Raw genomic sequence first — 15,547 nt, 5'->3', positions numbered from 1 at the left:
TCACTACCATAGTAATAGTTCACTAGTTCAGCACTAGCTAAGATAAATAAAACCATAACAACTTACACAAGAAGGATCATTGCACAAAAATCTTGTGAGCCCAAAGTCACTGACATGAGCACATGTCATGGTCCAATAGAACATTTTGTGGCTTCAAATCACAGTGCACCAATGGACACACACATTGATTGTGAAGATAATCTCAAGAGCAAATGTACATGGTGGGCAAATGCTAACGGTTAAAGATTATGGTGCACTGTTCATCTTCCTCCTCTCGCCACTGCACCAGCCCGACTTGCCACCATCCTCCACTGCGGCTCCCTAGCTGCTGGCCACGCCGCCCACCAACCACCACCGATTGCCGCCCACCAACCGCCGCTGCCACGCTGACCCCTCCTTCCCCTAATCCCAATCCCACAACCTCGTCGTCGACCCCTCGCCCCTGCCGCTGGCACTTGCCAGTCGGTTATCCTACCCTTAGCAGTCGGGGAATGGGAACATGACCCATGCTCCCGTTCCCATATTCCATGCTCCAAGAACATCTACGTTCCAGAAACGGGAACGTTCCCGTTTCCATGTTATAAAATGATACCCCAAGTTCTTGTTCCTGTTTCTGGAACGGGGACGGAAACAGAAACATGGTTGCTAAGGTCCTACCCTACCCCCTCGGTGGCTCCCCCGGCCAACTCGCCACAACTGCTTGTCCAGCGGCCACCCTTGGGCGCCTCCCTTTCTAAGGATGCCGGATTCTAGTCACTTGAACGTCACCCAAAATTCACGGGACTGGATTGTAGGAAGCATGCCCTTTGATACGTTGCCATATAGATTGATATGTCAAAGGCTATTGGAGCAAAATCCGTTTATAGCCACAATCTCTTATAGAAGGGTGACTGGAGCAGTTTATTTATAGCCACAAGTAGACATTGCATATTATCAGCTTGTATATTGTAGTTTGTTAACTGGTGTCTATATTTTTAGATAATGGATATAAATAACCGGCCTCTAACTGGTGTCTGCATGACATGGTATGTCATAAAAACTACTAAATAGACTGATCAAATATCGGGTTTGTGTAGGGCTAGAAAAAATAATTAGGGTCAAATCTTCTGCCCAAGCCTGACCAGACACACTGGCGGGCCAGTCGGGTTGGGCTATTTCTTGGGTTTGGTTTTCGTACTTTGGGTCTGGTCATGGGTCCAAAATCCTGGCCCTAACCTGACACAACGCACTGGTGGGCTGGGTCAGGTAGGGTCGGATGGCCCACGAACATGTCTAATAAGAAGTGTCTGGGTTGGGACTGCCCTGCTTTCACCGTTCAGAGTACAACGATCCTGAAATAGCACATCACAAATGCTCTCAGTTTCTTCAAGTTAAGCCCATCAGGATTTAGTGGATCATTTGATCAGAAATAGAAATGCTTGCTTGAACTGAGATTCTTCAAATCCGCAACACGATAAAACAGGAAAAAATAGATATGAACTGCTCAACTGCAAATGCCAAACATTGGGTAAATTAATACCAAGGATTAAAGATCATGATTTCATCTAGTACGTGAGCAATTTCTGCAGCCATCTCTATGACTGATATACGCTAATTTATGTCGAAGAATACATTTTTGAGAATATATGCTTGATGGTAAGGATCTTGTTACAAACTTCATCCATTCCTGGTCGTTCTTTTGGTGATGCCATGGAGCAGGACAATCCTATTTTAACCAATGGAAGGATACAGTTCTGCATCACTTTGGCTGCATTGATGCTGTCTTGTACCATGACGGGACTCACAATCTCGTCGATATTATTTGGAAATGATTGACCGACAAAATCTTGTAGGCTTATACCATCCTTTAATTTCTCGTCAGTCGGACGATACCCTGTTATCATTTCTAGCAGGAGCACTCCAAAACTGTAGACGTCACCCTTGGTTGATATCTCTTTGCTCATGCCATACTCTGCATGTATGTTTGCAGACATAATAAGTTAGAGATAATTCCCATTTTTCGATCCTATAAAGAAAAAACAGAATAAACTACTTACAAATAAGCTCATCTCACCTGGAGGGATGTACCCAATGGATCCTTTCAGGCAAGCCAAACTTGTTGAACTATCTTGAAATGCATCTGATGTAGCATATAATATCCTTGCTAAGCCAAAGTCACTGACATAAGCAGCCATGTCAAGGTCCAAAAGGATATTACTTGGCTTCAAATCGCAGTGTATTAGTGGATCCACGCATTGGTTATGAAGGTAATCCAAAGCACATGCTACATCCAATGCTATATTGATTCTTTGAAAGAAAGTCAGAATCTTTCTTTCACTGTGCTCATGGACCCTTGGATGTAACCACATATCCAGGTTCCCATTCGGCATGTATGGGAAGACTATGGCCTTGAAATCTGCTCCAGTTGGATCCACTGAGGAGCATAAAGTAATTATTTTAATAAGATTTCGGTGGCGGACATTTCTGAGGGCTTCACACTCTGCAAGGAAGCTCCTATGTGCCCCATATGTGCCGAGGTTAAGAATCTTGATAGCCACTTGATCTTTCTGAAGCTTCAGCTTGCCCTTATAAACCATTCCAAATGAACCAGAGCCAATTAAGTTAGCAGAAGAGAACATATCTGTTGCCTTTTCAATATCTTTATATGTTATGTTTTCCTTGTGCTCTTTGTGGTGCTGCAAATATTTCTTTACTTTAATTTTCTTACTCCAGAAGAATGTCACGAGACAGAAGCAAGTGATTATAACAACAGCAACAATTGGTATCACTATCTCTATGACTTGTAGCAGTGACTTGTGTTTCCTTGTCCTTTTATCCATTGCTGGACAAAGAGACACACCTCCTGTTAGAACTCTTGTACACAATTCATCATTTCCTTCAATTGAAACTGCACTAGCATTGCCAAAAATACCACCACTTGGAACTGCTCCACTAAAACTGTTGAAGGATAAATTGAGTTGATGCAGAGAACTCAAGTTTTGGAAGAAGTCTGGGATGTTTCCAGACAATCTGTTCTTAGAAATGTCAATCTCCTCGATGCTTCTCAAATTCACTAAAGTCTGTGGAATGCTTCCTTCAAAGAAGTTGTCTCGCATCTCTAGATACTCAAGAGCCACACACATGCCAATAGCGGATGGGATGTATCCAGACAACATGTTGTTTGTGATGCTAAGTTTTTTCAGATTAATGAGATTGCCGACTTCCTCTGGTATTCCTCCAGTCAACGAATTATGTGACAAGTCAAATTCTTCAGAAAGCGAAGAAATTTTGAAGATGTCGCTTGGTATAGTCCCATTTAGCGAGTTGTGTGCAAGATTGAGTATTTGAAGTTGAGTGCAACTTCCTATACTTGCAGGTATTGTTCCACTCAAGTTGTTTCTATCCAATTTAATATCAGTCAGCTGAACAAGATTACCTATAATTTCAGGGATTGGACCTGAGAGTCTATTTTGCGCAAATGCTAGAACAACCAAGTCGTGCAAGTTTCCAATTGTTGGTGGTATATTTCCAGTGAACATATTGTAATCCATGAATAGAATACTGAGGCTCCTCAGGTTACCTATCTCTGGTGGTATATGCCCAGAAATTCTGTTGTTCCGTAGCCACAGTAACTGGAGATTACTGGAAAGGTTTCCAATGGAACTTGGTAGATTCCCTTGGAGGTTGTTGCCATCAAGCATCAGTTGGGTCAGTTTGGAGCAATTTGAGAGTGAAGAGACAAAGCCCCAGTCACCTGCTTCTAGCATGTTGTATGACACATCTAGCACCTCCAGATTTGGCAATGACCCAAAGTATGGCATGAGCCCTGTTAGCCTATTGTCTGCAAGCTGAAGCCATTGTAGCTGGTATGCAACAAGGAGAGAAGATGGGATTGGGCCAGCAAACTTGTTTGCCGAGAGGATTAATCCCTGAATGTTTGGGAGCGTGTAGCCAATGTTGGAGGGCAATCTTCCAACAAGCGAGTTATTTGCCACAGCGAGATCTATTAGGGAGGACATGTTGAAGAGAGATTGTGGAAATGGACCCCACAAGTTGTTCACATTCAAGTTCAGTATTTCTAGTGTTGAAATATAACCTAGGCTCTCCGGTATGCTCCCAACTAAATTGTTATATTGAATACGTAGAGTAAGTAGGGAGGAAAGGTTCCCTAGTGAGGGATGGATTGTTCCCGAAAGATAGTTCTCCCCTAAATGGAGGTGTTCAACAGGGGGAGAGTTGGCAGTGATAGGTGGTATAGAGCCAGAAAAGCTGTTCTTTTGGAGGCAAATGGCAATAAGTGATGAAGTATTGAAGAGAGCCTTAGGGAGCTCTCCACTAAGATTGTTGCTCATGAGGCGAAGAACTTGTATTGTTGAACTACTCGCTAAGAGCTCTGGGATCTCCCCAGTGAGTGCATTTCTCCCAAGATCAACATATCTGAGAGAAAGGGTGGTGCCCAAAGATGGTGGTATGTTGCCACTAAGCATATTGCTAGCAAGATTTAGCATTCGCAGCTCTGGAAGAGTTCCAAAAGCAGAGGGGATGCTCCCTTGCAGCTGATTGTTGCTGAGGTTAATCTCCTGAAGATGCATGCACTGACTAAGGCTAGGTGGGATCTCACCATGGAGGGAATTGTTCCATAATCCTAGGAATTGAAGTTGGGTACACAAAGAGAGTTCAGATGGGATAGTACCTTCTAAAGAGTTCATGCTGAGGTTCAGGTTGCTGAGCCTGCTGAGGAGGCCGAGCTCTGACGGTATGCCACCGTGGAAGCTGTTGTTTGACAGTTGCAGCTTTGCAAGAGAGCTGAGGTTGCCAATACAAGGTGACAAGGAGCCTGTGATGCCTTCTGATGCAAGGTCCAGAGCAACGACACGCAGAGGAGGCCGCTGTGCGCTGCATGTGACCCCATGCCAGTTGCAGAGTTCCATGGATTCGTTGCTCCATGAGGCTAACAATCCGGGTGGACCTGAGAGCTGAGACTTGAAGCAGAGAAGAGCTTGTCGATCATCTTCGCTCTCATCACAGATGTCTAGTGGCAGGGAGCAACAGAAAATTAGTAGACAGAGAAGCCAAGCAACGTTGGGTGACAAGATTCCCAAAGAGGCCATTGCTGTTAGTTACAGCTTGGAGATTGCAAATGCGATGTTTAATATGGCACAAGACTAGATAACCACTCAGGATGAAGCACAGTCCTATTTGAAGATATACTGGGAAGTTGAAAGCTGTATGAATGCTTGCGTTTGGAGTTCAGCTTTAACGGCGTGGCTTCAACAGCTACCTGTTCTGCTTGGCCTAAAGCAAGTTGTTGGCTTGGAGTCGACTCGTCGCAATGCAAGTTGTTATCTGGGAGACGTCTTGCAATTTGCTTGGAAGGTTGTGCAAATGAGGTCGAAAGATGCACTGAAACTGGACTGAAAAGTTGAGGAAGGGACCGAACAGTTTCCGATAAAAACGGAAGAGTCGGCATATATACAGAGGCCTGTTGAGTACGCGGCGCCGTTGCCCTTTTGAGTGGGAAAACACTCTCTCGCGAGGAATAATAAATGAAATAAATTAAGGCCCTTTGGATGCAATGCGGTATTTCTAAATAACTATGGACCGTTTATTTATTTTGATCAGACGGTCACGATCATCTACTACCTCCTAGATAATAGATAAAATGTATATTTATTTAATTTTTGTTTTATAAAATAAGGTAAATAAGTAAAGTTTTAAATATAAAAAAAAAATCTTTTTTTAGACTTCATTGATGCATACATGATCTTTGACTGATATGGTAAATTTTTTTGATTTATAACTTTGTGTTTCATATATTTTTATTACCATATTTTTTGTGTCACTTTATAAACTTGATTTTACATGTGGTAGATTTTGCATGTTTACGTGATTACCGTGTGGTTGGTCTGTGTGTGTAGCGTGTGTATGTGGCCGGTTAGCCTGGTTAGCCTGATACGTTAGCGTGTGTATGTGGTTAGCCGGTTAACATGTCAGTGTGTGCGCGCATGGTTAGACTGGTTAATTAGTGAGGACGGCTGGATCGGCATCCGGCGCTGCTCTCCTGTGATTAGGGGAATCGGCATGTGAGATTTCTCCTCCCATCATTAGGGGGTTGCAGGGGTTTTACTTTTATTTTTATAGATTTATTAATTTATTTAGTAATTCATTAAATTATAAAAGATCAATGGTTTAGATTGGTTTGAGACATCCTCATAGGTAAAAGGTGTATTTTAGCATTATCCAAGAAAAAATAGTAACTAGTTGGATATTGATAGAGTACACAGAATTGTGATACGTCTAGCTAATAGAAGAAAATACTAATAGTTAGCTGGATACAAACAAATCTATCTAATAGTTTAGCTAATTATTAATTATTTCACTAGTTAGAGCAACTCCAGTAAGAACACCCAAATCAAGGCCCCTATTTAGGATTTGAGTGATCACCCCTATTTTTATTGGTCCAACAAATTTCTTTCACTCCAACAACAGCCCCAAAATAGAGCCCCCAAAGTCCATATTAGCAAACAATGACATAGAGACCCACACGTCATTGACTCAACTCTTCTTCCCATCATCCTATCTCCACACATAGGGTAGAGGACGAGCAGAGCGGTCAGAGAAGGCTGTGACCGCTCCTTCTGCGGCGGGTAGGCTGGGCCTGCTCCTCCTAGCGGCTAGAGCAGGCTGGGAGGCTTCTCTCGGCGACGAGCTGGTCGGGCCACTGCTTCCCGTGACCTGAGCAAGATGGGGACGCTCTTCCCGATGGCGGCGGCGAGTAGCTCGTGATCGCTCCTCCTGACAACGGCGACAAGCAGGTCAGGGCTGCTTTAGCTAGGGCAGCATGGAGGGAATGCGCGATGGCCGCGAGCAAGTGCGCCATGGCCATCCGACCATTCAGGGAGCAGATCGAGAGGATGAGGAGGAGATCGAGCAGGGGAGGACCATAGTTCCATACGTGCGAGCAGGATGGGGGCCGGGAGGTGTCCCAACAGGAATTGGGGCTGATGGGAGGATTTTGTTGGCCCAACAAATTTGGTGTCCATAGTAGGGACCCTGTTGGAGTTGGATTTTGACATGAACACCTATATTGAGCTATTGGAGCTCAAGTAGAGGCCTTACTGGAGTTGCTCTTAGACCAAACTAGCTAATACCAGGCTAGTAGCTAATATTAACTATGACCTCTTAGCTATTGGATCCAAACAGATCCCAAGATAGTCTAGATTATGTAGGGGTAGCTTTGCGCAAACCACACTCTTACTAACATCATGAATCATGAATGAAATCCATATCACCAAAACCTGCGTAACACATCATTTTTCACAGAAACCGATGTGCGCTAGTGAATATTCATTTTGCTATCCTGAATATTGCTACAACTTGGTTTTTTTGGAACACATGTTTCATAGAGAGAAGGCAGTGGTAAAGCTAAAGCAAATTAGAGGATGATACGCCTGCCTTATAGAGTTATAGATGTGTAAACTTTGAGTCATAACCATGGTAAAAAATCAATGTATTCAATGGTATTTTATTTTTTTTCTTGGATGCATTTGCACCTACAAGCTTCTATATAGCTTCGCCACTAAGAGAGGATAAGGCCGAAGAAATGGCTTATACGACGCAGCTATAGGAGATCCCTTAAAGTAGATTTCGTAGGCAGCCACAGAGGTAGTGGTTAGCAACCTAATAAAAGACAACAGAAAAATAAGCGTTAAGGAGAGGGTCATGTGCTGCAAGAAAAACAACAATACGAAAGCTGCCAACAAAATAAATATAACTGTGGTGGCAAAGCATCCATTGAGAAAAGACGAGACAACAGCGGCCAAGCATCCGCCCGAGCAAGAACAACCAGTAGAACAGTGGCAAAACATCACCAGAGACAACGCGCGGATGAGGCATAATGCTCACGACAGCAAAGCATTTGCTAGAGAGAGGAGACTGAAGAAACGTCGGCGACAAAGCATCCGTTAGAGCAGCATGGATGACAAAATATCCGGTATAAGGAAAAGCGGTAGCGGCAAAGTATCCGCTAAAAAAACCAAGCGACTGTGTCAACACTAAGCATGTCAGCTGGACAAACTATTATGAAGAGGAGCTATTATGAAGAGAAGCTTGAAGCACATATAGGCACAATGCATCAAGAAACAGCTCCGGTGAGAGAAACGGAAGATGGAGGAGAGACACGGCCACATGAGTGCTACAACAATGTCTTCACGAAGAAAGTGACATCCACCATTGTCGGAAAGCACAGCGGTAGGCCTTAGAGGGTGTTTGGTTGGGTTGTTAAAGTCAGGTAGTGTAGCATTTTTGTTTTATTTGACAATTAGTGTCCAATCATGGACTAATTAGGCACAAAAGATTCGTCTCGCAAATTACTCTCTACCTGTGTTTTTAGTTTTGTAGATAGTCTATATTCAGTATTCTATGCATGTGTCAAACATTCGATGTGACGGGAGTTAAAATTTAACGACTAAAACCAAACACGACCTGACACAGCGGTGAATAGAATCTTCAACGATAACGCGTAGATGAGGCATAATGCTCACGATAGCAAAGCATCTGCCAGAGAGAGGAGACTGAAGAAACGTCAGCGACAAAGCATCTATTAGAGCAGCATGGATGACAAAGTATCCGCTATAAGGAAAAGCGATAGCGGCAAAGTATCCGCTAAAAAAATCAAACGACTGCGTCAACACTAAGCATGTCAGCTGGACAAACTATTATGAAGAGAAGCTCAAAGCACATATAGGCACAATGCATCAAGAAACAGCTCCGGCGAGAGAAAGACAGAGAAGAGACACGGCCACATGAGTGCTACAACGATGTCTTTAGGCAGGAAGTGACATCCACCATCGTCGGAAAGTACAACAGTAGGCCTAAGGGGGTGTTTGGTTGAGTTGTTAAAATTTATCAGATAGTGTAGCATTTTCGTTTTATTTGACAATTAGTGTTCAATCATGGACTAATTAGACATAAAAGGTTCGTCTCGCAGATTACTCTCTACCAATGTTTTTAGTTTTATAAATAGTCTATATTTAATATTTTATGTATGTGTCAAATATTCAAACCGGGACCAAACACCCCTAAGACACAGCGGCGAATAGAATCTTCAACGATAACTTTGGTTAGAAAAACTTTTGACTTTTCAGGTTCAGACTGAGACCGATCGCGAGATGCCTCCGAGTCTCACCTGGTGGGTATAAACGCATACTGGCTCTGAAAAAGAAAAAGGATATAATATGAACGCACGCCGTCTTTCGAGTCGCCGCCTGAGTCTCCGACCTCTAAACGCATAAATACCCTTGCCGAGGACTGGCCAGCTTGGGAGTTGGGACTCGAGCGAAAGACGACGATGGCCCTTCGACTGGGCCTGAGGCAACCACCGCTCTCCTGCAACCTGGTGCTCTGCATAGAGAGAATGGCGTTCGCTAGCTCCCCCATCGCCAATCCCCCAACTGCTCCAAGCAATAACGACGCTCCGGCTGACGCCGCCACTAGTCCTCCGGCTCCTCCGCCCGCTGAGGCTCCGACCACTCCATGCCCAGGCGATGGTACTGGTACACATGCTCCAGAAGGTGAGAAGGCCGGAGATGGTGAGTTCAGACTCAAGACTCAGAGTTCTGCTTAGTGTATGCACGCACTGTCACCGGATCCGAAATTGGAACGATCAGTATATTTGGCGATTTCCAAATTGCACCGACCTGACCACCTAATTCTTCTCGTTTCTGCGTGCAGTTCCACCAGCTGATCGGAGTCACATAGGTCCACCAATAACGCATGGTTATTACACGCCGACGCATCAGCCGCATGATCCTTGACCGTGAGGCTCAAAAGCTCATGTTGTCGCGAAGAAGCCACCCCTGGGAAGGGAACCCATGGATCGGAACGAGCAGCACATGTTCTGGACAGTTGGCAGTGCAATTAGCAGTTCGTTATATAATAGATCGTGGCCCAATAGTTGGGAGTTTCAGCCCATTTGCCTTGAAATGATTCGTTTCCTTTTCATTTGTTGAATTGCTTTTTTTTCGAATTGGTGAACTGCTTGTTGAATCGAAACCGACAACAAGTAATCAAAAGTTTTATACAAGCAAACAAGTTTTAAGAAAAATATCAAAACATATCTCGACTTCTGGGGAGTGGCGGATGTACAATTTCAATGGACATATTAATTTTTGAGATGTAATAATAAAAAAAAAGTTTGACAAGATCAATGGGTATTCAAACTCTTTCCTTTCGTTCGGTCATCCACCAATCCCTCTTGGCCCTCCTCTCTTTGTGCTTTCTACTTTCTCGGATGGCATCCGAAGTTGGATTTGATCTAGAACATGTCGAAATTGCTGCCATGGTGCCCATTACTATGGTGGGCGGATCTATTGCTCGTTGGATAGAGTGGATGGTTCGGCGATTTGTGTGACCTAGATAACGTCAGGGTTGTTGGACTAACCTTACACATAGGCTAGGTTTGTGAGCATCAACATAGGTGGGCGCGGTCACGATCTTTATGAGCGAGTGTGTCTTTAATATGTTACTATCACACATACATGCGTCAATGGGTGATTCGAACTAGAAACACACATCATCTTCCTCACAGCAGATGCACAAAGTTAGGGTTTTGGGGCGGTGGCAAAGACCTCCTTGATAGTGAATTATTGAGAGTGACTTGTATGACCTAGCTAACAGGTCATACATGTCAAAGTTAGGATTTGAGAGTGACTTGTATGACCTAGCTAACAGTCTCTGTCGGCACTACAAGAAATTTCCTTATACATCGTCACAGATAAGAGAAAATGCGTCACGGTTAACTCATTATGACGATCGCTTAAAACGTCATGTATCAGACCGAAAGTGACCGTCATAGATTGGTTTTTTCGTTCGTCATGGATGAACTAATCGGCAGCAATAGCATAAGGCAATTGTGACAAAATGAACCATCACAATTCTGTTACGCATCAGTAGGCGTTTTTGTGGCCCATTATTAATGCCCATGGATTTGTGGCACACTCATGAAACATTGAAAGAGCATCTAGGCCCCTAAGTGATTTCGGTGATTAATGACATTGTTGATTACTATGACTAACGTGTGTTTTGCAGAGGCAAAGTCATAGGTAAGGTCATGGTATATAGGTACTCGATGGACAGGGACGTACATGCCTACTTAATAGTGGAAATCGTTTCGGTTTTCAAAGGAGGGATGGACATCGTCAAGACTAGACTAGGTCTAAATGCCATATGGTGAAGAAGGGCACTTAGAGTAGTTTAGGACTTTGTTTTCCTTTGACCGTACTATTAAGAGGGGCTTTGATCTAGTAGCTTGACTTAGGCAAGGCTTTAGGTTTAGGTGTGGTGCACACTTGGTAAACCTAGCACTAGGCAGCTCAGAGATAGTCCTTAGATCGAGAGGAACAAACTTCGTGTTGGAACGATCGCGTTTCGACGAAGTTTGGGTGCCCAAAGGGGCACCGGACGCTGCACCGGACGCTCTGTGAGTGCGTCCGGTGAGGTCCTTAGCCGCTAGAAAAGTGCTGTGCTTAGGGTTAGGCACTGGACGCTAGCACCGGACGCACCGGGTAGCGTCCGGTCCCTTACCCAGGGAGCTTGCAACGTTCCCCTGAGCACCGGACGCACCGGATAGCGTCCGGTCCCATGCGCAGGGAGCATGTAAAGTTTCCCCGAGCACCGGACGGTGCACCGGACGCTGAGAGTTAGCGTCCGGTGACCTGTCAGAGGAAGCGCAGGTAGCCGTTATGTCACACCGGACGCACGGTGCAGTGCGTCCGGTGCAACATAATGTGCGTCCGGTGACCCCGTTTTCAGTGGAAAACGGTTGGCCGACCTTTGGACTTGGTGGATAGTATTTATACTCCTCCACCTCGTCCATGAGAGCTCTCTTGCCCATTTGAACATCAGAGAATCTTGTTGTGGAGCAAGAGAGTTGCAAGAGCTTAGAGAGGATTGAGTTTTTGAGTGAATTCTTGAGAGAATCCTCCTCTACTGAGTTCCAAGAGTCAAGTGTGCATCCACCACTCTCTAGTGCCTTGTTTGGGTCAAGTGAGAGTTCTTTGCTTGTTACTCTTGGTGATCGCCATCACCTAGACGGTTCGGTGGTGATTGGAGGCACGAAGATCACCCGTAGTTCTTGTGGGTGGCTCGTGTCAAGCTTGTGAGCGGTTTTGGGCGATTCACCGCGACGGAGTGTCGAAGAATCAGCCCGTAGAGAGCACTTGGTCCTTGCGCGGACCAAGGGGGAGCAAGACCCTTGCGCGGGTGCTCCAACGAGGACTAGTGGAGAGTGGCGACTCTCCGATACCTCGGCAAAACATCGCCGAGCATTTTCTTCCACTACTCCTTTACTTTCTAGCATTTACTTTGTGCTTTTACATTCTTAGAATTGTCATGCTAGAATAGGATTGGAACTAGGTTGCAAAACTTTTATCCGGTAGCTCTCCAAGTCACACTAGGCACAAGGGGTTGAATTGGAGCTTATAGGGTGCTTAAATTTTTAGAGAAGCCCAATTCACCCCCCCTCTTGGGCATCTTGATCCTTTCAAACATATATAAACTAGAACAAAGCTCACAATTGACAAAATATTGCTCAACATCTTCATTAAAACCATCAACATTTGTACTTGTACAATATTTCACACAAAATACTAAGACAATAACCAAGCTACACTCAAGTACCTACAAAACTAATATGTTGGCTTATACAACAACAACTCATATGATTTGCTCGCACAACAAAATCTATCATAACTAATGAAAATAGCTACCATGAGCACCTTGATCCTCTTGCCGCAATTCACGCATAGCCTCATCAAACGTCTGCTAGCAAATCAGTTTTGCTAGCAAAGAAAAGTCAGTTTTGCTACCTGAAAATCAAATGAATATAAGATAAGTCAGTTTTGCTAGCAAAGATTCTAAAAAGGAATATCTATTTATCACCAAGCTTTGAGACTAGTTAACTAGTTCAATGCATATATTTTTGAGAGGCCAACTAGTAGAGCATGAGAATCTAAATATAATACAAACAACTTGTGATTAAAGTTGAGAGCCAACAAGTAGAGCTACGATATGTCCAATCCACACATCTAGCCCTTTGTAAAGTCAGCTTGTAGATTAAAGTTGATATATACACTTATACAATAAAGGACTTAGGTGCTGGCTGACTTGCATTTATGTTTGTTGGTGGCTGCGGCATCATCCCTGGATTGGAAAGTAATGTACACAGAGAAAATTATTTGACTGTACCAACTTATACATACACTTGAAAATTTGTTATTCTATATATTTAGAATACTAAGGAAGAGATGAAGGCTAAATGACTGAATTTTCTATACCTTCAGACAAAGATAGACTTGGCATTGCAATAGCAACCAATCATCATATTTGCATTAATCTTCAGAAACATGTTAATTAACCTTGCTCCGGCCTATTGGCTGCACAAGGAAAATCCCAGGCTAAGAGTCAAATAAGCACATGCACAACCAATTCAATTGGGGAGGTGCAGTTCCTCTTTCTTACCTCGAGAATGCTTTGAGCTATATGAATTAAACGTAACTTTAATGAGGCATTGAGCTAATATGAATTCAAGTTAACCACTCATGCAATGGCTAATATGATTTAACTTTGAATATGCTTTGAGCTCGTTCTCAATGCCTCAATCTGCATAACAAACCCAATACAGAAAAATCACATCAAGACACCATAACTAGCTCATGTTCAATGTGGGTTTTACGTGATGCATATTGCTTACTGAAGTATATGTATGCTAACAAGGATATTTCCAGTAATAGAGCATAATATTCTGAATGGAATTTTCCACTTTAATTTGCTAATGGATAGCGTCGTCTTACCATGAACTCCTGGAGGAGCGGTAGGACCGGTGCCTCCTCCTCAGGGCTGTTGCTGCCGGCGGGAGGAAAGGCGGAGGCGACTGATCTGGCGGAGTTGGGTACCTACATCGCCGGAGACAAAACCTGGAGGAGGGCACGGACGCCCCAGCGCCGGCACGTAGCAGCGCGGCGAGGAGTGGTTAGGTAGAACTGTAGATGGGGAAGATGGGGAAAAGGATGGTTACCAGGAAGCAGATAGGGCACTCGTCGAGGTCGACATGTGCGTCGTCGGTGCTTCTGTCATGGATCTGGCTGGGGGAGCTTCCTGAGGTCCCCATGGCGTGGATCTAGCTAGGGAAGAAGGGGAGCGCAATCACCTTGTCGTGGATCTGACCGGAGGAGAAGAAGGGCGGCCACCCCATCGTGGATCCGGCGGCATGCGGTCAGCAGCTCAGTGCGGCTAGCCCGCCTAGTCAGGATGGCGTCCATGGAGAGGAGCGGAGGGCATGGGAAGGTGCGGCTGTGCGAGGATAAGGGAGTGGATATGAGAGGAGCGGACGGTCAGTCTCCACTCTCGTATTTCTTCTTCTATTTCTTTTCTCACCTAAGTACCTAACATATAAAACCGTCATGGATTAGGGATTTCTATGATGATTTTTCATAACGTCACCTCTGATCCGTCACGTATAACCTTATTTCTTGTAGTGCGGGCTATCCTTCTTGAGAGTGAATTATTGAGGCCGGCACAGCTTCGACTTCGATAGAGTATGGTCGTGGACTCGTGGCGACACAAGTCTCCCACAGCTGCACGATTGTGGCAAGAAGCGCTGTAACACTCTAATTTTTGCTTCTTTGAAAATAGAGCTAAAGTAATTTATTTTGTATTTCTATGCTCATGAAAATATAGTAAAATAAAATTATATTTTCTCTTTCTCTACAACGTGATCTCTATCACCCAGCGTTACGTCGTCCAAGCCCTAGCTGGCGCTGCCGATGCTTGATTGGCTGTCGTGCTGCTTCGACCAAGCTTGTGAGCTGTTGGTCTGCTCCCAAAACTCCATAACCTGGGTGCCGTCAACTCCGTAGAGCTGAGAGCTCTCTGACACACATCTACGAAGGCCGTCACTCGTCAACGCATTAAGGTTTCTGTTGATCATTATCTTAAATCCTTTTAAGTTACGTGGGGTCATAGCGATATAATTTATGCGTTACGAGCGTTTGTTGGTTATGTAGTATGTTTATAAATTTTATAAATTATATATTTAATTTAATTAATGTTTGCGTGCAACTAGTTTTTGAATTAACAAGTGATACAGAGTTAACCTCCGCCATTTATACATATATATCAAATGTTAACTTGATTAATTACAACATAAATATATATATTAATTTATAATCTGCTTGATCTAAACATGTTTCAGACATGAATCTCGATAAGATGCTCACATGATTACTTTCTTTTCATGACATTTATTTTGCTTATAAATAATTCTATAAATATTTATAAATAAAATATGACTATTGAACTCTATATTTTCACTAAAAATATAATTTAACTAAGTTAATATCCGACAAATGATTTTTATTTGAAGCCATGCGCCAAGTCTTTTCTTTTAAAATATAAAAATTTCTGGTAGCCGTTTCATTTTTATCGTCGATTAGCGTGCTTTTCGCGTCTGTGTGTTTGTAATAATGCATAGATTAGTTTTTAAACATTTCTATTGTTTGGTGTACTGTTC

The 15,547-nt window shown here is 43.7% G+C and overlaps 2 protein-coding genes and 1 long non-coding RNA gene across 8 annotated transcripts; 1 reads left to right on the top strand and 2 right to left on the bottom strand.

Annotated features, from left to right (window-relative positions):
- On the bottom strand, window positions 1,495-5,204 carry LOC8065040 (receptor kinase-like protein Xa21). The gene is made up of 2 exons (XM_021448986.1): window positions 2,054-5,204; window positions 1,495-1,951 (listed from the first exon to the last, which is right to left on the bottom strand). Exons 1-2 carry the CDS (start codon window positions 5,088-5,090, stop codon window positions 1,596-1,598), a joined length of 3,393 nt encoding a protein of 1,130 aa, XP_021304661.1. The 5' UTR covers window positions 5,091-5,204; the 3' UTR covers window positions 1,495-1,595.
- LOC110431255 (probable pathogenesis-related protein ARB_02861) lies at window positions 9,282-10,181 on the top strand. 2 transcript variants are annotated; one of them, XM_021450146.1, is made up of 2 exons: window positions 9,282-9,551; window positions 9,712-10,181. In XM_021450146.1, the coding sequence occupies exons 1-2, from the start codon at window positions 9,329-9,331 to the stop codon at window positions 9,792-9,794; spliced, it is 306 nt and encodes a 101-aa protein (XP_021305821.1). In that variant the 5' UTR covers window positions 9,282-9,328; the 3' UTR covers window positions 9,795-10,181. The 2 variants fall into 2 exon arrangements, with proteins under 2 accessions (XP_021305821.1, XP_021305820.1); XM_021450145.1 differs by having other exon boundaries at window positions 9,285-9,569.
- LOC110430693 lies at window positions 12,554-14,460 on the bottom strand. 5 transcript variants are annotated; one of them, XR_002448029.1, is made up of 4 exons: window positions 14,054-14,458; window positions 13,830-13,952; window positions 13,314-13,638; window positions 12,554-12,845 (listed from the first exon to the last, which is right to left on the bottom strand). It is a non-coding gene; the product is annotated as an uncharacterized LOC110430693 (long non-coding RNA). The 5 variants fall into 5 exon arrangements; XR_002448028.1 differs by having other exon boundaries at window positions 13,314-13,412; window positions 13,498-13,638; window positions 13,830-14,455; XR_002448027.1 differs by having other exon boundaries at window positions 13,314-13,412; window positions 14,054-14,425.

Source organism: Sorghum bicolor, chromosome 10 (genome assembly GCF_000003195.3).
Source record: "Sorghum bicolor cultivar BTx623 chromosome 10, Sorghum_bicolor_NCBIv3, whole genome shotgun sequence".
NCBI lineage: Eukaryota > Viridiplantae > Streptophyta > Magnoliopsida > Poales > Poaceae > Sorghum > Sorghum bicolor.
Note: the sequence above shows the minus strand (reverse complement) of the source record. Positions and strands in the feature narration are given on the sequence as shown.